Source organism: Lithobates pipiens, unplaced genomic scaffold (assembly GCF_037356315.1).
Source record: "Lithobates pipiens isolate NorthernLeopardFrog02 unplaced genomic scaffold, aLitPip1_a1.2 Scaffold_16, whole genome shotgun sequence".
Taxonomy (NCBI): Eukaryota; Metazoa; Chordata; class Amphibia; order Anura; family Ranidae; genus Lithobates; species Lithobates pipiens.
Genome location: NW_027507748.1, coordinates 480,858,355 through 480,883,764, shown reverse-complemented (window position 1 = coordinate 480,883,764; position 25,410 = coordinate 480,858,355). Strand labels below are relative to the sequence as shown.

General features: G+C 40.2%; 1 protein-coding gene across 3 annotated transcripts in view; it reads right to left on the bottom strand.

The window, feature by feature from the left end:
* Positions 1-9,506: 9,506 nt before the first annotated feature.
* UGGT2 (UDP-glucose glycoprotein glucosyltransferase 2) overlaps positions 9,507-25,410 on the bottom strand; it is a 672,069-nt gene continuing 656,165 nt past the window's right edge. For 2 of the 3 annotated variants that reach the window (XM_077483028.1, XM_077483030.1), the window contains exons 38-39: positions 18,715-18,859; positions 9,507-14,313 (exon numbers count right to left, since the gene is read on the bottom strand). In XM_077483028.1, the coding sequence (XP_077339154.1) occupies positions 14,288-14,313; positions 18,715-18,859 (171 nt within the window). In that variant the 3' untranslated portion in view covers positions 9,507-14,287. The remainder of the gene's footprint in view (positions 14,314-18,714; positions 18,860-25,410) is intronic. The other variant, XM_077483029.1, reaches the window with a different exon arrangement.

The following is a 25,410-nucleotide window of genomic DNA, read 5'->3' as shown; positions in this document are numbered from 1 at the left end:
CTTCAGCTGTTCTCTCGATTTGTTACTCCTGTAATTGGTATTACAGTTAAGACTGTGAAAATATATTTTGGGGATGTAGAAGGCATTTCATCTTATTTCAGCTTCTTAGAATTGGTAAGCTGAAGTATAATCAAAGTTTGCTTTTGGGTTTAATACTGATTTCTGTACCCAAATTCTCTTGATGTGATGGCTGTATTAGTTTTCTTTATTGGCTTGCTTTCTGCTTATCTGGTGATCCAGCCAGTAAGTCTCTTGTTTTTCAACAGAAAAGCTCTCTTGCACTTAAAAGGATAAGACAGAACAATTTAACACTGGCAGGGGTGTTTAAAGCGGAGTTCTGCCTGCAAAAGAAATGTAAGTCAGCAGCTACAAATACTGCAGCTGCTGACTTTTAAAATAAGAACACTTGCCTGTCCAGGTCACCCGTGATGTCCTCACCCAAAGCTGACCCATCCGTCGGCTCTGGCATTTTCAGTAAGGCAATCAGGAGGTGGAGCCTTACTGCTTTACAACCTGTTTCCTATTGCACATGCGCGACTCGTGCTGCACACGCTGAATGGTCCCCGCTGTCTTCTGGGACTTGTGTGTCTCCCAGAAGACAGTGGAGGAGAGGCCGGACATGGCGTAATTCGCTGCAGATTCTGCAGCACCTTTTCACCAGAAGTGGGAGCATATACCTGGATCAGATTTGTGGAGTGCACAACTTAGTTATCCTCTGGACACCACCTGAGCTGTGGATCTCTGCATCTTGCCCAGAGTTACCATGGGCCTTTTTGCTGCTTCTCTGATTAATGCTCTCCTTGCCTGGCCTGTCAGTTTAGGTGGACGGCCATGTCATGGTAGGTTTTGCAGTTGTGCCATACTCTTTCCATTCTTGGATGATGGATTAAACCGTTCTCCATGAGATGTTCAAAGATTGATATAGATTGATATGTTTAAAAACATTTTTTTAACCTTCTCCACAACGTTATCCCTGACCTGTCGAATGTGTTCCTTGGCCTTCATGATGCTGTTTGTTTACTAGGTTTCTCTAACAAACCTCTGAGGGCTTCACAAAACAGCTGTATTTATACTGAGATTAAATTGCACACAGATGGACTCTATTTACTAATTAGGTTACTTCTAAAGGTAATTGGTTACACTAGATTTTAGTTCGGGGTATCGGAGTAAAAGGGGCTGAATACAAATACACGCCACACTCTTCAGATATTTATTTGTAAAAAAATTTAAAAACATTTATAATTTTCCTTCCACTTCACAATTCTGTGCCCATTAAAATACATTTGTTTTTAATTATAACACGAAGAATTGTGGAAAATTTTGCACTGTAGCTGGAGTTTGGCTTAAATTCATTCATGTATTTAAATCTAATACTTCTAACTCTCTCCCTCCCCACCCAGACTGGCAATGCTGCTGTCCAAATCTCCCCTTGAGCGCTTTAATTCAGAGGGGTGTTGCTGGCCAGGTCATCAGGTGAAAAAAGTCTAAAATAAAAATAAACAAATACAGCCGCTACATCTAATGATTGGTAAGCTACAATAAATTAGTTTGATACTTTTAAAGTGATAGTAAAGGCAAACACTTTTTTTTTTTTTTTTTTTTTTTTTTTTTTAGTTTTGGACAGAGTGGCGATGAATTGGACCTCCTATCAATTCTTATTGCTGTCTGTGCCATCGTTGGGAAGATTCGCCCTCTCGTCCTGTTTACCATATCTTTTCAATGTAAAACCCAAATTTTAGGTTGTCCCCAGAAAGGTAAGGGGAAATCTTCCAAGGGGGACACTAGCCTGTTTTGTCAATGGGACAAGAAGTGAAGGTAAATCTCCCAAAGGGACACAAATGGCAGAAAAGAAAGGGGTTATAACCCTCCCTTATTTATCTAAAATAAATGAAAATGCTTACAGTTCTACTTTTTAAGGGGTTTTGAGGCAAAGCCTCCCTATACAGTATACACTGGTCAGCTATAACTTTACGACCACTCACCTCATATGGAGTAGGTTCTGCTTTTGCCAACACAAACAGCCCTGACCCATTGATTCTACTAGACCGCTGAAGGTATGCTATGATAGCTGGCGCAAAGCCGGCAGTAGCAGAGCTTTTAAGTTGCAAGGTGGGGCCTCCATGGATCTGACTTTGTTTTTACAGCACTTCAATGCTGTAAAAACAAAGTCTCGATTGGAGATTTTGGGGGCCAAGTCAACACCGCAACCGTGTGTTCCTAAAACCTTTCTTGAACCAAATTTTGCAATGTTTTAGGGTGGTGGTACGTGTCAAGTAACATCCACATGACTTGCAGGACACCAGGTATCGCATCTGCCAGCTTACATTCTTCTCATACTGCATCCTGGTACCATATCACCAGGTAATTTATGTACGTACACACCCCTCCACATGATGTAAAAGAAAACATGATTCATCAGACGCAGGCCCCCTTCTTTTATTGTGCCATGGTCCAGTTCTGATAAGTACATGCTCATTGTAGACACTTTTAGCTATGAACATGAGGTTAACTTGGGCACCCTGACCAGTTTGCAGCTACATAGCCCCATGTACTGCCCATTTTTTTTTTTTTTCAGCTTTCAATATTACAATAGTTTTGCACAGAGCAGCCCCAATCCTCTTTGTGTGGAGTACTCTGCTGAGGCTCCAGGTTCCTCTTCTTCAGTGGGTGCCCCCACGGAAAGCTACTTTCCCTGGGGGGCACCCGTGTGGGCTTGCTCCTGAGCCTGACTGCTGCGTTGATTGACAGAGACAGCAGAACTTGGCCTTGCATCACTGGATTTGATTGACAGATGAAAGTATATGTAAGGGCGCTCTGAATAAAAAGACCAGGCAGATAATGTAAAATAGGGTGATCTGATAGATTTTTTTTTTTTTTTTGGTGTGTTTTTCAGCACTTTGCTCCTCTCTCTGAGTGCAGGCCTATCTCACAAAAAAGTAAAAATAAATAAAATAAATAAAATAAAAAAGTTTAAAAGTGGCTCTAAGTGCATTAAAAACTGATGCAGTTAATGAAGGCATGTCAGATGTTCATAGAGCAGGTGGTCCCGCATAAGAGGGGTCCCTAGTGTGTTACGAATTGCCAACAATGTCAGGGTATAACAGCAGAAGATCCCAGGATAGCCTGCAGATGGACGTCCTATGGCTCTAGAGTGACTAGTAGAACAATTGTGCTGCCAGAGTCGGCGAGAAGCAGAGGATCCCGGAAATGATAGTGGGGGACAACAACCAGCGTGGACTGCAAGCCAGAAACCGAAAATACTCATCAAAATGGGATGTGTTTCGGAACTACTGATTGGTTCCTTCATCAAGCCAATGACTAAACATTTGCCCAGGTGTAGCTACTGATGATCTGTGGATGGGTTATGGGCATGAGTGGAAAGAGGAAATGGTGGAATAATACAAACGTTCTCACAAGACATATGAATACAAGATGGAGCGCAAAGACAACATAGGATAAAATAAGATAGACGGTGTATCCTAAACCAAGGGAAAGTAAAAATAGATAAATATGACAAACAAGAAACAAAACTTCAGAGATAGCTGAAGCCAGACTGGCAGGGGAACCAACACATGGATATAAAGTGGCACACTGCAGCCAGGTTACACATCACTCCCTAATGACAATGTCAATGTTGTTAAAGGGGGGAAAGGACCTTATTATGTGAAAAGTGGGTGATAAAAAATAAAAATAGTACATCATATTGGGTAAAAAAAAAACAATCAGATGCTAATATAGTAAGGATGTGTGGGTACCCATTAATGCATATGCAAAGGAGGTCACAGGTAGGTGATATGAATTTCCATAATGAAAGAATGTGAGTACACATGTCCGGGTGATAGGGCATAAGACACACCTCCCGCACACATACACTTATATACACACATATGATCTGCAATTCGTTACCCGACTTCACTCCCGCCATAAACAGGAGAGCATCGTGCGAAAGCACTGGCCTTTGTTGCTTCATGATGAGCACTTTCTCCCTGTCCAATCTAACAAGCCTAAGTTTGCGTATAGAAAAGACCCTAATATTAAAAGTAAGGTGGTACCAAGCAAACTTAAAGAGAAGCCACCACCCCCAGGCCATTCTCTTCCCCACCTTTCTAGCCATTTCTGGCATGTACCAATGCCGTCAACCCTTATGTAAGACCTGTTGCTTTGTGGTACATGGTCAGAAGGATTTCTGTGTGAAAGGCAAAACATACCCTACCAAGGGATTTCACACATGCTCCTCTGACCATGTGGTTTACTGTTTGAAATGCCCTTGTGGTCTCGTCTACGTTGGGCAAACTATTAGGCCATAATGTAAGCGATTTGGCGAACATCCCTGTTTTCATTACTGATGGATTGGACACCCATAGTGTCCCTAGACACTACCTCGAACACCATAACAAATCAACTGATGGTCTTATGGTTTGGGTTATCGAGGCGATGCCTAGAGACCTCCCTCCAGCTGAGTATTTTCAAAAGCTTTGTCACAGAGAAATTTAATGGATTTTCTCTTTGAACATTTTGGCTCCTAGAGGGTTAAATGAGGATTTTGAAATCGGTGCTATATTTTAGAAATGTATCCTGTTTCATAATCGAATATCCATTTTATACTTATCCTTTTTTTTTTTTAAGCGGGAGTCCACCGGGACTCCGCGTTTTTTTTTTTTTTTTTAAAGCCAGCAGCTACAAATACTGCAGCTGCTGACTTTTAAAATAGTGACACTTACCTGTCCAGCGCGCCCGCGATGTCGGCACCCGAAGCCGATCTGTAGATCGTATCTCGGGTGCTGCCGCCGCCATCTTGGGTATGGGAATCAGGAAATGGAGCCTTTCGGCTTCATTTCCCGGTTCCCTACTGCGCATGCGCGAGCCGCGCTGCGCAATAAGGACGGTCCCCGCTGCCTCTGGGATCTGTGTGTTTTCCCAGCAGGCAGCGGGGCACTTGCGGGAAGGGGCGGGCACTTGTGGAAAGGGGCGTAATATACGCCCCTTTCCGCAGAGAGCTATCCCGGAAGTGGGTACAGATACCTGTACTGTACAGGTATCTGCACCCCCCTCCCCCCTGAAAGGTGCCAATTGTGGCGCCGAAGGGGGGGTTCCGATGAGCGGAAGGTCCACTTTAGGGTGGACCTCTGCTTTAAGGTGGGTCCTTTATTACATAATTACTTTTTTACCACCCATAGGATGCGTATGTGTGTATATACATGTATGTGTGCGGGAGGTGTGTTTTATGCCCTATCCCCCGGACGTGTACTGACATTCTTGCATTATGGAGATATAGATGACCTACCTGTGACCTCTTTTGCATATGCATTTATGGGTACATACGCATGCATGTGTATACCCACACATCCTTACTATATTAACATCTGATAATTTTTTACCCAATATGATGTACTATTTTTAATTTTTATGACCCACTTTTGCACATAAAAAGGTCCTTTTCCCCCTTTAACAACATTGAAATTGCCATTAGGGAGTGATGTGTAACCTGGCTGCAGTGTTCCACTTTATATCCATGTGTTGGTTCCACTGGCAGTCTGGCTTCAGCTATCTCTGAATTTTGTTTCTTGTTTTGTCATATTTTTGTTTTTACTTTCCCTTGGTTTAGGATACACCTTCTATCTTATTTCATCCTATGTTGTCTTGGCGCTCCATTTGTATTCATCTAAGTCCATATATCTTGTGAGAACATTTGTATTATTCCACTATTTCCTCTTTCCGATCCTGCCCATAGCCCCACCCACAGCCCGCCCACAGATTAGATGTAGCTATACCTGGGCAAATGTGTAGTCATTGGTTTGATGAAGGAACCAATCAGTATTGCCAGGTTCTGGCCTGCGCTATAGGCTGGTTATTGTCCCTCTCTGCTGATGTCACTTCCGGGATCCTCTTTTTCTCGCTGATTCTGACAGCACGGTTGTTCTACCAGTGTCTCTAGAGCCGTAGGACGTCCATCTGGGGGGGCATTCTGGGCTCTTCCGCTGCTATACCCTGACATTATTGGCAATTCGTAACACACTGGTGACCCCTCTTATTCTGGACAACCTGCTCTATGAACATCTGACATGCCTTCATTTACTGCAGATCCTGTAAGTGTTTTTAACCCTTGTTTGGGATATTAAAAGTTTTTAATTCTGCATTTAAAAGGTGCCTTTTTGCTTATGTTTGGATTTGAGTGACAGCAGTAGGAGCCAATGGCTCCCGCTGCTATCAATCTTTCCAATAAGGAGAGAGACGGCGTCTGGAGCCACTGCGCTTGTGTACATCGCTAGATCGACTTGGGGGGAGCTGTACACAGAAGGTTTTACAACCACTTTAACGTGTCTGGTCATAAAATTATGGCTGATTGGTGTATGGCCTTCTTTGTGAACCTTATTGAAGAGGGAGTACTGAGACAAATGGCATTCAATTGATTATTATTTGGATCTTATACCTCCAAGAGCCATTTAAGGCAAACCTTTCCTTTCACAGTGTTATAAGAAATTGATGCTTAGTGTCACTAAACCCAGGAGCTTGCATTCACTATATCTGAGCTCCCACAGTACACAGAACATGGAAATGCAATTGTTTTAGTAAATATAAACAGCTAACTACCCTTTTTTTTTTTTTTTTTTTTTTTTTTTTTTAGCAGCAGTATATAGCAGTCTTATGACTTCTGTCAGTGTCTGGTTAAAGCTTGTAGGGGGAGTTTTCATTCTATTCTGACTGTCCTATGAGGCTGCAGGACCCCTGACCCTCTGTCTGGACAGTACTGATCACATGCACCATCCTAAGAGGGGGGGGGGGAGGGAAAGGGCCTTTAGCAATACACACCAAACTGAGGCTGTGCAGGGGGCTCCAAAGGCTCTGTTTTTATCAGGAGATGGCTTGAGGAGGGTCAGAGAAGACAGGGTCAAACAGCCTTTTTAAACAATACAGAGGTAACCTCCTAGGTTCCACAGTGAGCATAACAAGCATGCTTTACTGCATCTACAGACTGATTTTTACTGTTGTAGATTTAGTAATACTTTAATATCAATATCGTTATAAATTGCTCACTGGTGCACAATTGGTAAACAAAACACCTGTCTCAAGCGCCTGGTATGCCTGGGTATACTTCTCACACAGCACAAAAGATTCATTCAGGCAGTTAATTACAACCCACATGCCAATTAAAGGGTAACTCCACTTTCGTGGGAAAAAATTTGGAAAAAAAAATATTGGAGTGTATACAATTGCGATATAAGTCATATTGTAATTGAACGTTATTAAAAATGACCTTTTCTTTTAAACCTGCAGCACACTTTTTTTTTTTTTTTAATGAAATGCGATATGGCTACCTAGCAGCGCTCAGTACACAGATGGTGTACAGCACGCCCCCGAGATATGTCATTTCCTGCCAGAGTGATTTTCACAGAAGTCTACACTATGATACAAATCAGATTTTTGGCACCCACCCCCTGCAAATAAAAAAAAACCCTTGCAATGTACACAGATCATCCAGTGAGGAATGTGTTTTTTTTTTTTTTTTTTTTTTTTTTTTTTTTTTTTCTCCCCCCCCTCAACAAAAGCTCTCTGCATACACAGTTGCAGTATCAGCTTCCCACATGATGAGCAATCAGGATCTCCTATTACAAAAAAAAATGGAAGGCAGAGGACAATACATACAGTGCCTTGAAAAAGTATTCATGCGCCTTGAAATTTTCAGCATTTTGTCATGTTTCAACCAAAAAAGTTAATTATTTTATTTGGATTTTATGTTATAGACCAACACAAAGTGGCACATAATTGTGAAGTGGAAGGAAAATGATAAATGGTTTTCAAAAGGTTTTACAAATAAATATCTGAAAAGTGTGGCATTCATTTGTATTCATCCCCCTTTACTCTGACACCCCTAACTAAAATCTAATGTAACCAATTGCCTTCAGAAGTCACCTCATTAGTAAATAGAATCCACCTGTATGTAATTTAATCTCAGTATAAATACAGCCCTTCTGTGATGCCTTCAGAGGTTTGTTAGAGAACTTTAGTGAACAAACAGCACCATGAAGGCCAAGGAACACACCAGACAGGTTAGGGATAAAGTTGTGGGAGAAGTTTAATGCAGGGTTAGGTTATTGAAAAATAAAACAAAAAAAGAAAATCCAAAAGATTTGAACATCTCATGGAGCACTGTTTAATCCATCGTACAATAATGTAAAGTATGGCACAACTGCAAACCTACCAAGACATGGCCGTCCACCTAAGCTGACAGGCTGGGCAAGAAGAAGCAGCCAAGAGGCCCATGGTAACTCTGGAGGAGCTGCAGAGATCCACAGCTCAGGTGGGAGAATCTGTCGACAGTACAACGATTAGTCATGCACTCCACAAATCTGGCCTTTATGGAAGAGCGGAAAGAAGACAGCCATTGTTGAAAGAAATCCATAAGAAGTCTTGTGAGAAGGCATGTGGGGGACATAGCAAACGTGAAAGAATGTGCTCTGGTCAGATGACGCCAAAACTGAACATTTTGGGCAAAAAAGAAAATGCTATGTGTGGGGGAAAACTAACACTGCACATCACTCTGAACACACCATCCCCCACCATGAAACGTGGTGGCAGCATCATGTTGTGAGGATGCTTTTCTTCAGCAGGGAAGCTGGTCAGAGTTTATGGGAAGATGGATGGAGCCAAACGCAGGGCAATCTTCGAAGTAAACCTGTTAGAGTATGCACACGACTTGAGACTGGGGCAGAGGTTCACCTTCCAGAAGGACAACAATCCTAACATACAGCCAAAGCTACAATGGAATGGTTTAGATCAAAGCATATTCATGTGTTAGAATGGCCCAAAGTCCAGGCCTAAATCCTATTGAGAATCTGTGACAAGACTTGAAAATTGCTGTTCACAGATGCTCTCCATCCAATCTTAGAAGAAAAGAAGACTGGACGGCTTCACTCCTATGCAATTTCTTTATTCAAGTTCTGCATACAAAAGGTGAACTACAGGCATCAGCTTACATGTTTTATACCAAGGTTGGGTGCTTACTCATAGCTCATCCAATCTGACAGAGCTTGAGCTATTTTGCAAGGAAAAATTAGCAAAAATTTCACTCTCTAGGGGTGCAATGCTGGTAGAGACATCCCCAAAAAAACTTGCATCTGTAATTGCAGCAAAGTGCAGGGGGGGGGGGGGGGCAGAATACAAATGTACACCACAGTTTTCATATATGTACTGTAAAAAATTTTGAAATTTTTTTTTCTTCCACTTTACAATTATGTGCCACTTTGTGTTGGTCCATTACATAAAATCCCAATAAAATACATTTACGTTTTTGGTTGCAACATGACAAGATGTGGAAAATTTCAAGGGGTATGAATACTTTTCAAGGCACTGTAAATCCTTAAAAAGTTAACACCTTGCCCATGCATTGTTAGAAGGATAAAGCCACGTTTGTTTTGTCTTCGTAACGGATAAACCCAAACCAACATCTAGAACAGGGGTCTTCAAACTTTATAAACAAAGGGTCAGTTTATTGTCCTTCAGATATTGGGGGGGGGGGGGGATGGGCAGATTGTGGTCCTTGGGAGTAGAAAATGCCCCAGAGTCAGTGGAAGTAAGTTGTCATTGGGAGGAATAGTGCCCCATCGTTGGCGTCAGTGGGAGGAATGGTGCCATGATGACCAGGTAAAGGTAAGCAGCGGGCCTCAGTTTGGAGACCACCGATCTAGAACCATGAGGTTATATTGATGCTGGGGCTTGTCCAATCATACACACTGGTGAACATTTTGTGGCAGCAGTTTGCTAGTTTTTATTTCATGCAGCAATGACATTTGAATATTTGTGTGACCACAGCTCGCAAATTCCCTCTTTCGTAAACACAGGTGACACTAAGATGGAGAACACAGATGCTGTAAAATGCATCTAAAATTAAAGAAAACTTTATATTTTTTCCAGATTACCAGTCCTTGGGCCTCCGTGTCAAATCTGCATTTATGTGTTTAGAGGACATGTAGAAATGCATGTAATGATTTTTCAACTGTGACATTCACTGTGCCGTTACCTACGTTTAGAGAAAATAGAATTCTGATCTGCGAGACAAAGTTGTTGTTTATGCATCCAAGATTTAGAAAAGCCAAATGCAGGAGTGCCAATGTGACTGAAGCCTTAGATGTGGTAGCTTCCGTAGGTTTGTTTTTCACGTTTTTTTTTGTTCACCTGGTGATTTGGCCAGTAACACTTCTCCTAGGGTAACACTCATTCACAGTACTGTAACACTGTCATCCTAGGCCAGAAAATGCGTCAGAACTACAGAACACCCTCTCCTTATCGCCATAAGGTGGCATTGTTATGTAGGCCAAGGGGAGTACTGGGCAAGGATAAAAAAAAAAAAAAAAAAACTGCTTAAAATATCAGTGCAGCGCAGGCAGTTACAAGCTTACTAGATGTCTGGAAGGGTCAACAGGTATTTTTATGTACAGTACTGTGCAGTGTTTTTAAAGTGACAACACACGGGGGGGAGCAAAATGTGCATGTATTGCATCTTTTTTTTTCTTCTTTAATCCAGGTAAAAACTTTAACCGCAGGTAAATGCAAGATGAAAAAACTGGAATGCTTAAAAAAAAAAACATCAGATTGGTGACACTCCTCTTGAAACTGTAAATGTTTAGCATTGTGTAAAGCAAAGGTGCTTAGTCTTTATAAAATGTTGCACAAACATAACACTGGAGCAGAACTTAAGTTTTCCAATTAAAGTAATCAATTTTTCATCAGCCACAATTAGGTCTAATCATTTGTCACTTCAGAAATAGCTTGATATTCTGTTGGCCTTTTTCTCCTGAAACTTGGGAAAAATGTGCCAGCTAATCATAACTGGTAAACAGTTTAAGCACTAAGTAATTATATTAAAGAGAAATTATAATTACAGACAGGTTGCTGATAAATGAGGAAGTTTGCAGATTCCCCAAATATGCACACGGCACTGTCAATATTTGGGAAGTACTGAGGAGAGGTTTGAAAAGTGTTTTGTGCAAGCATTAAAGTGTTACTAAACCCACAACAGTAAAATCACCATATGCATGCTTGTTATACCCACTGTGGAACCTAAGGGATTAATCTGGCTGCTTGACCATGTCTTCTCCTAGCCTCCGCTTCTTCCACTGTCCCCAATCCTTCTCCTAACAAGACAGAGCATTGGGGCAGGCCGTATATGCTCAGTTAGGCGTGTATTGCTGGAGAGTTTTTTTGGGGGGGGGGGGGGGGGGTGCATGTGATCAGTAGAGGGCCGATCAGCACTGTCCTGACAGAGGGTCAAGGGTCATGCAGCCTCATAGGACAGTCAGAGGAAAATTAAAACTCCTCCTACAAGCTTTGACTAGTGCTCGGCTATTTTAGTAAGGATGGAGTACCCTCTGGGGTAAGAAAGTTGAAAACCCTAGCTAAAACAGTTTGTCTTAGTTTTAAATGGAATGGGGAACCCCTTTTTTTATTGCTTTGGGGCTTAGTTTGAGAAATTTATCCTAACTTCCTGTGCTTCTGACACAGACAGGAAATGAGAGGAACTGTCGAACACTGACAGAAATAAAAATGCTTATTTATAGGCCCATTTGGAGAGACGCTGGGGACACGGTGCAAACATAGCAGGTTACATTGACAAGCCAGGAAATGCTTGTATGGAGGGATTCCCAGGATGCCATGCAAACCTTGTCAATGGGTGTGTGCACTAATGAGGTCAGCTGGGAAACTGCTTCCTGTCTTACTGGCTCTCACGTGCCAAATCTACATACCAGGAAGTCATTAAGTGTTCTATGAATGCAGCAGGGGCTAAGGTGTGGCTTTATTCTAAAAAGCAAAGCTTTTTGCAACAGAAGTACGTTAATAGCATATTGGTACATAGGGAAGCCGGATTTTAGAAAAAAAAAAAAGTAAAATTGGGTTTTAAGACTATTCTCATATTATATGTGCCCACAGCTTATAAATCTTTTTACATTAAAATATTGCCACTATATACCTTCTTTGCTGATCTGTATACCATGGTCAATGATAAACTGCACAGTTTCTCCAATGCTGAGTGTTCAGGTAGGAGGAGATTTCCACTGCAGCCTGTATACACTCCCACATGTGTGATGCCAATATCATGTGACCTGGCTAGCATTGAGAACAAGTAAATGTTCTCTCCAGCATAAAAGACACAACTTAGTATGTGCAGGTTGGCTACCCTTCCTGTGTTAGCTGGCTTTCCCTAGATAGACAGTACAGGAGGGGAGGATCTGTGCATACACAATGCAGAGCACAGCGTGTCAAGTTACTGCCAAAGAGCTACATTTTGGTCTCATCTGACCACAGCACTTTCTCCCAATCCTTCTCTGAATCATTTAGATGTTCATGGACGTGACTGTATTTGTGACTTCCTGAGGAGGGGGACTTGCCGTGTTTGTAATTGAGAAAAATGATGACTATGACCCTAAGAACTCCATCCCTACAGTCAAGCACGGAGGTGGAAGTTTGCTTCAGGGCTGTTTCTCTACTAAAGGTACAGACTGACTTTTTCTGCATTGAGGGGCCATGTATTGTAAAATCTTGGATGAGAACCTTCTTCCCTCAGCCAGAACACAGAAGATAGGTCATGGATGGGTCTTTCAGCGTGAGTTGCCAAACAACAATAAAAAATCCTTAAGGGTTCAAAGAAGATCTGTAAAGAAGAGTGGACCAAAATGCCTCCTGAGATGTGTGCAAACCTGGTAACTAACTATAATACACGTCTTACCTATGTGCTTGCCTACAAGGGTTTCTCCACCAAGTACTAAGTCATGTTTTGCTTGGGGATCACTTATTTTACTCACTGAACTGCAACTCAATTTATAACATTTGTATCATGTTTTTTTTTCTGTTTTTTTGGTTGATATTCTGTCTCTATCATTTAAAATACACCTATGATAAAAATTATGGACCCTTCATTTATTTGTAAGTGGGCAAACTTACAAAATCTGTAGGGGATCAAATAATTATTTCCCCCACAGTACACCTCAACTTTCTGGATGTGACTCAAACGTTTCAGCTCATGCTTCATATATTCGATAGATTAGTAGAAAAGTAGTCAAACATAATAACTAATATATGAATTGCTAGATAATGTACTGGAGTGTATAATAGTAGAATCCCCCACTCAATACAGGGTGATAAGTCTGCCAGTCCTAACCACACTAGACAGATTTTTTTTTTTTCTCACATAAAGATCATTCCTTGGCCACAACATGGGAACATCAACACCCCAGGACTCATTGCCTCTTAATATGGTTATCAAGTAAAATACCTGTGCAACTAAGCAGCTAAAATAGAACACGTTTGCCATCCTGGTTATTTTATTCCACTTCCCATGTGCTCCTCTCTGGAGGTCAGTGACCCTGAGACCAGGTCATCTTTCTTCTATTTCAGGGGAGAAAAAAAGTAATCATGTGCAGGGGGAAATTGTGAATTTCCTTTGATCAGTTTAAGATATACAGTATTTAGCTTAGCCGATTCTCACACTCACACACAGTATGTACAAATATACTGTGCCTTATTGTAAAAAAAAAATGCCACTACATTTTACATACACATATATTCATGAAAAAAAAATATGCCTCCTAAAACACAAAATACAAACAAATAAAAATGTTAATATATATATAAAAAAAAAAAAAGAATTATGTATTCTTCTTTTCTTTCAAGGTAGAAAAAACTGCAAAGTAGTAAATGTGAATATAGTACATCTATACAAAACTAGATTTACAGTATAAAGACTGTGGGAGGGCAGTGTACCTAACCTGAGATGAAATGAACAGTCCATTAAAGAATACATGTAGCTGAAGCACAGCTGCCCAAGAATAGCTGCATATGCCCGGGGCCCGGGGGGGGTTTACTAACGCCTCATCTGCAGTGTGCTTTATTGCTGCTTAATGAAGCCAAGAGTGAATATATTGGGCAAAGTTGCCATTTGCGCCATTGTGGTGGATTTGGTTGAAAAGCAGTATTTCACAGTACTTGCTTGAAATGGTAGGGGAAAAAGATGCCCTTAAATGTCGCACTGAATTTACAATGTGCCTGGGACCTCAAGGCATATTATAAACCCCCTGTTATAACTCTAAATCCTTATTACATACAATTTATTAATAATAATAATAAGAATAAAAAAAAAAATAGGAGAAAACATTTTAGCAGTGCACCACTTCAATGAAGACTTCAGTATGTTCTTTTTATGTACAAAAAAAAATAAAATGTCACAATTGTTTCAAGTGTTATTTTCTTCCTTTTCTTCTAGTCAAAAGCGATTTCTTTCACATCACTGTGATTTCTAAAGTTCATCATGTTTCATATCTGCTGGAACAAAAGAAACACAGAAGACAACCGTGAACACCAAACAATGCAGGTTGATCTTTTTCAGATGATTTCGCCAGCATGCTGTGTTGTGACACACTACTACTGTACAAACAGATTATAGCATCATTCCCACTTACTTGCTGGTAAGCAAGCAATATATTCCTACTGTGCATGAAAACATTCACAATATGTGGGTGCAGGTTAGTATTGATTACATTCGGTTATACATGGGCTCTATCCATTTAAGTTGAGCAATGACACTATACTTGAGTTTAAGGAACCTTTAGTTGTCAGACTGTTATTCCCAGGCAGAAATAGCGATATGCGCAGACCAACTGCCACTCAGTTGTCATGGGAAAACATGGAGCTAAAGGCATGCAGACAGGATGTAAAAAATAAATAAATAAATAACAATAAAAAAAAGCCTTTACAGGTGTTTGACTTGCGCATTTGGGCAGAAAAAAAACAAAAAACATTGAACATGCCTAAAGGCATGTCAATTAATATTCTGGTTAAAAAAATGCATGAAGACTTCACGACTTCACGCTAGGTGCATTTTCTAAGCTGCTTTTTCCTCCCCTGGAGAAAAGGTGTTCAGGGGAGGAAGGAAAAAAAAAAGAAGCATCCTGAGGCCTTGCCAATAAAGTAAATTCAGCAGGATTTCATCTTTTAGCGAAATGGCACAACTTTACTGAATAAAGGAAAGAAAAAAAAGATTTGATTGACAGCACAGTAGAATAAGCCATGTAAACATATTAGCTGCAAACAATGCCTGCCATTAAAGGGATAGAATAAAACAAAAACATGAAGGATAAGCATATGGTACTATGTCTTTCTCATTTTGGTAACAGCAGGTTATGTCTGCACTAATGCATTTTGCATATAGAATAATTGTGCTTTAGATCGTCCTAATATACCTTCCAAAACTCAGGCTTTTTATTTATACATCATGTAAATGGATATTTTTTTAGCTTGGGGTAGAGCGGGCAAAGGTCAGAATCTTTGATGTTTTCCCTACTGTCTATTGGCACATGGGCAGAAAATACACCCTTTTACAATTGTCACTGATATACGAGTTAGAGGGAAAAGCTTTCAATATGGACACATGTTCTAGAGACAACTTAGTGGGCACTCCCTTTGAAAAGCTTTCCTCCAATTTTTTGTAGCATCTCTAGGGCAAGGAGTAAGGCTAGGTTTCCACTATTGCAACCCCAATGTTGCGCAATTTATAGTGTGACATTGCAATGCGATTTTCTTAATGCGATGTCATGCTACTGGTGAGAATCATGCAAGAACAATTTGCTCCGAAGTCGGAACAAAGTAGTGCAAAAACCTTTTTTTGGAGTTGCTGCAACTTGAGTCGCACCAATTACAATGGGGACCATTGAAATACTTGGATTTTGACTTGTCATGCGACTTCACGTGTCAAGTCGCAAATCAACTCGCAGTAGTGGAAACAGAGCCAACAGTGAAATCTCCCCAACAGGACACAGAAAGCAATCAGCAATTTTCTTACTCTACATTCAAAGAGGGGATCTTTGACTTAAAACAAAGCCATAGGTATATCTTGTAAAGTCTGAGCCACTATTCTGTAGAATGGCATCATACACCTGCTGAAGTTATATAAAGCAGCTATATTGTGGTGTACAGATTTGTGCCAGTATGCTGCAAAAGAACCATACCTGTGACAAGCCCCAACCTGTAGAGTTTTACTCCCCTCCAACCTAACCACTGCTATATTTCATCAAAACTGCAATGATGAGATTGTTGGGCAATATAATATTTTTTTTTCACGTTAGACAGATATGTGTTTACTGTGTTACAAATTGGTATGTCAGAAATCAGCAGTCATAATACAAGAGACAGCTAGAAACTGCTGTCATACTATAGCAAACGACTGCTATCAGGCTACAGGAAACTGTCGGAAGCTGCTGGAATATTAAAAGCTGCTGCCACCTCACTTATGAAAGGCACAGCGTGCAATCAGAAATGTGTACTCTAGCTCTAGAAGTGCACAAATAAAAGTCACAATACTATACCGCACACACTTCTTTGCAAATGTCACAATTATTTTAGGCAGGTAAGCCCTGATTGTGAACTCACTTGCAGCCTGGACCAATGGCTCAGGCAATACAGTGAGTATAGAAAAGAATCACCCCAGCTGTATGTATTTAAAATATCCAAGTGAAAGGCACCAACATGTCAGAATTCTTTGTTTCAAAAACAATTACTAAGTTGGAAAAAGGATTACCCCCTTGTGTCAGTATTTTGTTAAACCACATTTTGCTTTAATTACAGCCTTTAGTCTGGTGGGACATGACTCTACTAACTTTTCACATCTAGACTTTGCAATATTTGCCCACTCTTCTTTGAAGAGCTGCTAAAATTTGATGGTGACTGTTTGTGGACTGCAGTCTTCAAGTCATTCCACAGATTTTCAATGAGGTTTAATTATGGGCTCTGACTAGGTCATACAAGGACATTCACCCCTTTCTTCTTCAACCACTGTGGTAATTTTTGCTGTGTGCTTTGGGTCATTGTCATGTTGGAAGGTAAACCTTCCCATTGACAACTTTTAGGCAGAGGGCAGCAGATTTTCCTCAATAATTTGATGGCATTTTGCCCCATCCAGTTTTCTCCAATCCTTACAAGATTTCCAGTCCCTGCAGCAGAGAAACACCCCCATAACAGGATATTACCACCTCCATGCTTTACTGTAGGAATGGTGTTATTTGGATGGTGAGCCAGACATATTGTTTGGTGTTGAGGCCAAATAAGTCAATTTTAGTCTCATCTGACCATAACACCTTTTTCCATTGTGGCCTCAATCTTCAAGGTGCATTTTGGCAAAGCTCAGTCTTGACTGTATGTTGCTTTTCTTAAGGAGTGGCTTTTTTCTTGCAGCCCTCACATAAAAGACACGTTTGTATAGAATTTGTGATATTGTTGTCACATGCACACAATGACCACTCTTTGTCATAAATTCCTGCAACTGCTTCAGAGTTGCTGTAGGCCTCTTCATAGCCTCTCTGACCAGTTTCCTCCTGGCTCTTTCATCCAGTTTGCAGCAATGTCCTGATCCAGGGAGGAACTGTGTTGTATCAAATACCTTCCATTTCTTAATATTAGACTTCACTTTGCTTCTAGGCATTGATAGAGTCTTTAACATGTTTTTGTATCCATTTCCTGATTTGTGCATGTCCAGAACTTTATCGGAGAGATCTTTTGACAATGCCTTGCTACCCATAGTTGAGTGTTTGCTTCAGTTGCACTACAGGGACTGAAATGCTCCATGAAATCTCTTTTCATGCTGAACTAACCAAAATGACCACAGTTGATCACAGTTGAAAGTCAAATGGTGTGCCATTGAGAAGGTGATTAGCTACAATGGCTTGAATTTACAAGTCATTTTTAAGAGGGGGGGGATCCTTATTCCAACAGTGATTCTGTTTTTGAATTTTTTTTTCTGACATGTTGGCGTTATAGCTTTCACTTGGATGTTATACATTGCACTACAGCTGGAAAAAAACTGTGCCGGTCTTCATTTCAGGCTGCAAAGCAACATAATGTGATTCTTTTAAAGGGGGTAGAGGTGGGGTTATTCTTTTCTATACCCACTGTATATGATTTTCTGATCAGTATGTGTTCACATTCCATATAATCTGCATGCACCTAGCATGTTCAAAGCTTCATTGTGGTAGACATAAGCTACCTTAATGTGAGCTACTGAATAAGGGAATTATCTGGGGTAGAATTATATCATCATTATTAGGCCTCATGCACACTTGTCTTTTTCTGCTGCTCCTAATGCCTCTCCATGTTAGCCTATGTCACAATGCATACATAGGTAATTAGGGGAGTTTAGAGGTAGAAAAAAAACCCCCGCAGACAGTGCATCCAGGAGCAGCACAGTTTTGGTATAAAAAATGTTTGACGCAAGTAAACAAGTTACACTAGTTTACAAGAGTAAAGCGTTTTTTCTGCCAAAACTCTGCTGCCAGAAGAAATGGAATCTAGAACAGTTAACAAAACTCCAGTGTTCATGAGGCCTTACAATTTAGTACCAATGTTAGTACCAGAGTATTGTACAATTAAACATTGGTCAGAGCAGAACAATTAGAACTTAAGTAATACAATTTATTTGCAAACATGTAAAGTTTCTACATCAAGCAAAGACATCTAACAGGTTTGGAAAGCATGCATCTTGAAGAACCTGACATAGTGAATAAAGTGTAGGTATTTATTATTTTATTCCTAATGCTGTTGTATAACTGTACCCTTTGTGCTGTCTCTGCTAAAATAAAACCAAAATTCTTGACCAACGTATTTGAAAAGGGCTAATGATGAAATGATTAAATATCAGTGGGGAATAGATGAGATTAATCAAATCCATACTCTTACCAGTGGCAGAGGCCTGTGTGTCGTTCTTTTTCTGCTGGTCTATCCTTTTCAGAAGTTGTCTGATCTCATTGTCATAGTCTGCCCACTCGGGTACTATCCGTGCAGCGGCTTTTAGTTTCGGTTCTTTTGTTTTGGGATTATTACACTGTGATGTAACACAAAACATAATCAATTGTTATGTACACAAAACAATATTATACAGATTAGTAAACATTTCAGTTTTTCAAATTAGGTCAAACAAATGTAATTACATTGTTTTTGTTTTTAAAGTAAAAACCACACTTTTGTAGTTTCTAACAATCCAGATAAATCACATGCACTGCAAGGATTTTTAGCAATTTTGTTTCTTTCCTCTGTTCCAAAGATAAGGATATCTGTTTTACCATAACTGCTAAATTGGAGAATCTGCCTTCACAGCACTCCCTGATCAATCTCCACTTTGTAACAGATGAAACAGCTCAAGCAAACCTTTATTCTTGAAAGCATCTCACAAAAATACATAAAAAACAGCAGCTTTCCCTACTGCAGGGGATGCTTTTGGTGAAACAATCATATACACAAAGAGAAGATTTCTGTGCACATGTTGCCATAGTTGTTAGGTAGTGACACTCAAGTCTCCCCTTTAATTCAGAGTTCCCATTAACATCAGTCTTCTTTTACATCACAGTCCTGCGCAGTAATGCAGACCGCAGGAGTCAGGAGTGGTTACTGCACAAATCACAGGGATTAGAAGTATGTAATGCATAGGCTAGTGCATGGAGTGCAACTAAAAAGTACCCTCTCCTCCCAGTACAAAATTCCCACCACAGCCTATATCCTCCCAGTATAGCTGCAGCAGCTCATTTATATGTAAACCATATAATGGCTCATTCATATGTAAACCTTATTGGATTTACAGTCCTGCACAAACTGTGAACTGTTGGAAGATATGCATCAAGGTCCCCCTTACCTTAGCCTCTGCTGACAGGATCCTCAAATTTTGCAGTGTGGGGGATCACAGTAAGCCCTATTCCCCTTGGGGCTTGTGTGCTTGGAACGCACTGCACACATTGCACTGTGATAATGCCTTTCCCATGAATCCTCCATAGTGGTCCACTAGATTGACGGCCCTGCCCCCCAACAAGAAACACAAGATCGGGTTTTTTTTTTTTTTTTTTAGATCAGAGTTTAAAAGGTTCCCAGGAGAAATCAGCTTCAGTTGGCAACATGACTGAAAAAAGGAGGGAGCTCATTATCCTGGAGGATTCGTGGAAATGGAGTCAATAACTCCAAACTTTCCAAATGATCTTCCAGAACAGTTCACTACAGAGACTAGCAAGATGTTACCTTGGGTGGGTCAGTGGCCTAAAGCACTTTCCTACTGAAAATGTGATCTCTGGATAGCAAGTTAATCTGGTAATGATTCACAAAAGTATTAATGCTGGTTTATGTGGTGGATTTACCACCTTTAGGACCAGGATGTGGAGAGAGACCTTCTGGAATGAGCTGTGATGCATATGGAACAGCATTTTCCCATTGTAGTGTAGGTCATCCTAACACCTGGAGGATACATCTTGCAATGGATACTTTAGATGCTTTGCTTTCTTTGTTAGGTTGGGTGCTTTTAATGTATTGGAGTATATGCATTTTCTCACATCCAAAAAATTGATGATTTCTGACGGAAGCTTTTCCTTAGTGAAAAGGCTTGCATCTTGCCGACTCTATGAGCAGAAGTAGTACCAACCAGGTAAGCCAGTTTTATGGTGACATGAAAATCAATTATTGGTTCAAATGGAGAAATAGTTAAGTACATTCGGTAATCTGAAGGTCTCAGGGACATATCAGAAGTATTGTTGGTGACCTGTGTCTGAGAAGAGCTTTGAAGAATTGAAGAACTGTCTGATTAGGAGTTTATTGGTCAGGTTCCCGTCTACAAATGCTAAGTGTAGTGCCTGAGTTCTTTGCACCAGGAACAAGAACCTGGCCATTGTGGAGCGAATAAAGTGACACTAAACTCAGGTTTTAAAGCAAAGTCTATTTAAGTTCTCTTAATTCAAAAATTTGTATATAGTATATATACTAGTATATTCTCTCTTTCCACTGGGAATAATATCCTTCACTGTGGTGTATGGGGGAACAATGGCCTTTGGCTTCCTCAAAACTGCTATACAGGTGGGAAGCACTGATTTGACCTTTTGACTTCTCATGGATCTGCCATGTGGAATATATTGCTTTAAGTCCTTTTTCAGTTTCCTCGACCAGGAACATACTGTACATCTTGAAGTATGGCTTTATTCTTTTGTTTCAGTTTGCTGATTCCCTGAGGCTGAAAGTTCTGATGGAAAGTCTTCACTTTCATCAAGGTCTGACAGATCATCCAAGTCTGCTTCTACCATTTCTTCACTTGGAGTTTTGTGGAGTGGAGCTCTGAATAACACTTGTGCAGGCCCCACTGATTGTGAACCCTGAGGAGCTTGTTTCCATGAACTAAATGGAAAAACTGGAATTTGGAATAATATCTTTTAGGGTGCCCCCCATCAAATTTAAAAAGAGGAAGCCTCTGTCCTTATGATTTTGTTAAGACACGATTGGCCCAGATAGTAGTGGATATTAGCCGGCAACACCAAAATATTATTTTTTTGAAAATTGGCTACATGTAGAAAATACAGTAAATACAGCTAACACATTTACTCATAGAAAATACAGCCAAATTGCGTTAGCTGTATATTCTACATGCAGCCAATAAAAAATTAATATTTTGGAGTTCACAGATTTGCCGGCTAATATTCACTACTATATTCAGGTGTAAAGGAACTGTACATCCCAGACACAGATTTCCTAATTAATGCATGAATTTGTGTGCAGACTAAATCCCTGTTTTTAACGCATGCTGGGGGTTATTTACTAAATGCAAATCCAATTTGCACTACAAGTGCACTTGGAAGTGCAGTCACTGTAGATCTGAGGGGGACATGCAAGGAAAATAAAAAACAACATTTTTGCTTGCACATGATTGGATGATACAGTGATTTACAATGACTGCAATCGCTTATATCTCTACGATAACTTTTTGTAGCCTTCCTCTAAACCATAATGTAGAACAATCTTTGTTTTCAGGCCATTTGAGAGTTCTTTTGAGGCCTCCATGTTGCCAGTCTTCAGAGGAGAGTCAAAGAGAACAATAACTTGCAATTGGCCACCTTAAATACCTTTTCTCATGATTGGATGCACCGGTCTATGAAGTTCAAGGCTTAATGAGCTCAACAAACCAATTGTGTGTTCCAATTAATCAGTGCTAAGTAATTACAGGTATTCAAATCCACAAAATGACAAGGGTGCCCAAATTTATGTACTTGTCTAATTTTGTTTTGATGCATGTTGCGCATTTTTATGTTAATCCAATAAACCTTATTTCACTACTGAAATATTACTGTGTCCTTCAGTTGCAGTATTTGATAGATCAAAATGAAATTGCTGATCCAAACACCCAAATATTTATAAATGACAATCATGGAAATTGTCAGGGGTACCTAAATTTTTGCATAAAACCGTATGTTGCCTTCCAATGCTCCTTGCTGCAAGGACCAGTTATAGGTGGGGGCAGTGGCTTACCTTTTTGTACAGATTTCCTAATTAAGCAGTAGAGCTTGTGGATCTTATTCAGTAATTGGCACAAGATATTAAGATGATAGCGCCGCAATTGCCGCACCATCTTATGGTCCAAGGGCTGGCCTGGACATATGGCCAAAACAGCCCTGCACAGCAAGGACACATGGCCAAAATAGCCCTCAATGTGCAAACCCATGGGTGGGAGTAAGGGACAAATGAAAAAAGGGGGGTGGGTGGAGGAGTAGAGAAAGTCATTAGAGCTTAACGTGGTTGTAAAGGCTGAAGGTTTTTTACCTTCATGCATTCTATGCATGAAGGTAAAAAGACCTCCTCTGTGCACCAGCCTCTCTGAATAGCCTGATCTTCCTCCAGCGATGTGCACGAGAGCCTTAGCTCTCCGGGGACTCTCCATCCTCATTGGCTGAGACAGCCAATAGCTCCTGCTGCTGTCAATCAAAGCCAGTGAGCCAATGAGGAGAGAGAGGGGGCTTCTGGGAGCCTTTAGTACTCATTGATTAGAGGATGATTTGAAAAAATAACTTTTGAGTGGGCAAAGTTTGTTCATGTGATTAGAGCAGGTAAATCCTCTCACTTAACACTCAGAAAGGAAAAAGTAGAGCAGGTGATCCCTCACTGAACGAAGATTCGCAGTCCAAGAACCACAGTTATGGAACGCTCTACCAACTTACATCCGCATGGAAGAAAAGCATCAGGCCTTCAGGAAAAAACTCAAGACCTACCTCTTCTAAGAAGCTGGACAACACAGGACGAATCCAGCACCTTGAGGCGATTCAGTTTGCATTTTCAGCGCTAGACAAATCATTCATTCACTTATCACTGAGGAGGAAGGATGTTACTAGAATGGGCTTAATCTATACTGTGCAGAAGTGGGCAACAATCTGAAATAACATTTCCTAAAACCTTTGCAATGTATATATTTGACCTTCTCTGGACTGATTTACACTTGCATAAATAAATACATTTAAGTGCAGTTAAGAAACCATTTTGAAGGTAAATCAGCTTCTCCTAATATCCGTAAAACAAAGCTGGAGAAAAATGGCCATGGAAACCTGCAAAAACCTCAAAGTCATTAAAAAAAGTATTTCATTTGATAATTTCCTGCAAAATTGATCTAAGCAGCATTAGTTTTGAATAGATGATGGGCCATCACCCTTAAATTATATATTATAGAAGCTGCTAACATGCAGTGCAGTCAGTTCTTAGCTCCCATTAATTGTAGATTGTAACCACTGTAGGAAAGTATTTCTATTGATTGTGAACTGGTTTCTTGGTTTAGTGTAAAAAGACTAGTGTACTTTTTTTTAAGTTTTGGAAGGATTGTTGTCTGTATCCCTTTGGGGAGATTTGCCTTTACTTCCTATCTCAGGGACACTGAAGGACGTATGAGGAGATCTTTCCAAAATGAGAGAATGTTCCCTATTACACAGATGTTGTCAGCAGAACAGGATTTCCCCTCATCTCCTGTTCAACTTCCCATCACTTGCAAGACAGTGGTCACCAGGACAACTAGAGAGGGTGAATCTCTTCAGTGGGGGTACAGACAATATACTCCTGACAGAGGCTATTTTACATAATTTCCAAAATAAACAAATATATATATTAGCTTTACATACACTTTAAAATGTCTCAGCAAAAATATGACAGAAAATAGAAGAAAAAGTAAATGTAGTTGCTTTAACCTGCACTGAATTAACTGGTGCTGAAATCTGATCAGCTGTGAACTGCCTTCTTCTTTTGTATACATTGGTCTTTAAATGTTTTACATGTACAAAAGTAATATGAGTTTTCCACTGAACTCTTGGAAAAGAGCATCTGACAGCCAATACGATGATAAAAATAACAGACGGAGATGTAAACTGCACAAGTTCTGAAATTCCACTGTGAAATTCCCTCTCTCTTCAAAGCGCCATGCAGTACAATAAACTGCAATTGTAACCCAACCGCTTATATTATTGCAGATATCTCTTTATATCAATATATTATGCCAAGGGCTGTCAAGATCTTTAAGATGCTGTTTGAATAGCTGTCATATTTTTCCCCATGACCACCCCAGGCAATAATGCAGTTCTACTTTCTAGTCGTTGACAGATTACAGAATAGTTTATTGACTTGTACAAATTGAGCATTTACAGAATAAGACATGCTCCCAGGCGGTGTGCTGTACATTTTCTCTTCATTCTTTTTTTCAACACATTCAATACAGAATGAGAATTCCAAGCCTACGGATAAGATGTTTCCCATGGCTTATTAGACTTGATCCCTTTAGGCACAGGTGGAACAAGAAGCTGCCGCATTCGATTAAGAACTGAAAACAAAAAGGAACCAATTTCCTAACACTGTAAAGAAAGCAAAATGTCAGAAAGATATATGGGCTCTGGAATACAGTTAACCAGATGGAACATTTAGCTTACTGTACAAAGCAAAATGTCCTGAAACTATGTATCGCCAAGCTAAATTTACCCATAATAAGGGTGTGTAGTGAGCATTGAAATTGAGAGTCGGTTCCTGTCCAGACACTTTACAAATGTAAGGTCATGGCTCATTCTGGAGCCAGTCAAGTCTACTTTCCCTGAATAACTGTCATGTCAGTGGGAGAACAGTTCAATGCACAAGATAAATAAAAACTAGCAAGGCAAAAATGAAAGTACAGTCGCATATAAATACGAGATTAAGCAAACAAGTGGACAACATCTTCTGGCAGACAGAAGGTAAGTGTCAGAGCAGATGATCACAGTTCAGTTATATCTAACTGGTGAATGGATACCATTCATAAAGAACTTCATCCAGGTTTGGTGGTATCTGTCCGATGAGGGCTCTCACTGTTGCTTATTTTCTGTATATAACAACTGCAAACTAGACAAAAGCTAACGTGATATTGGACACGTCAAAGATGCTAGTGAATTTTCAGACATACTGTATATACATAATCCAATCCCCACAAAGCCTTTTTGGTGAGTTTCTCCCCTAAACAGAAGTGCCCCAGTTGCATGAGCATTCCTGTTTTTGGTAATGGAGAAGGAGAAATTACAAGAAGACAGCCGTATGTGGATAATGGTGATCATGCAAGGGGTTCTCAAAGGCTGTTGT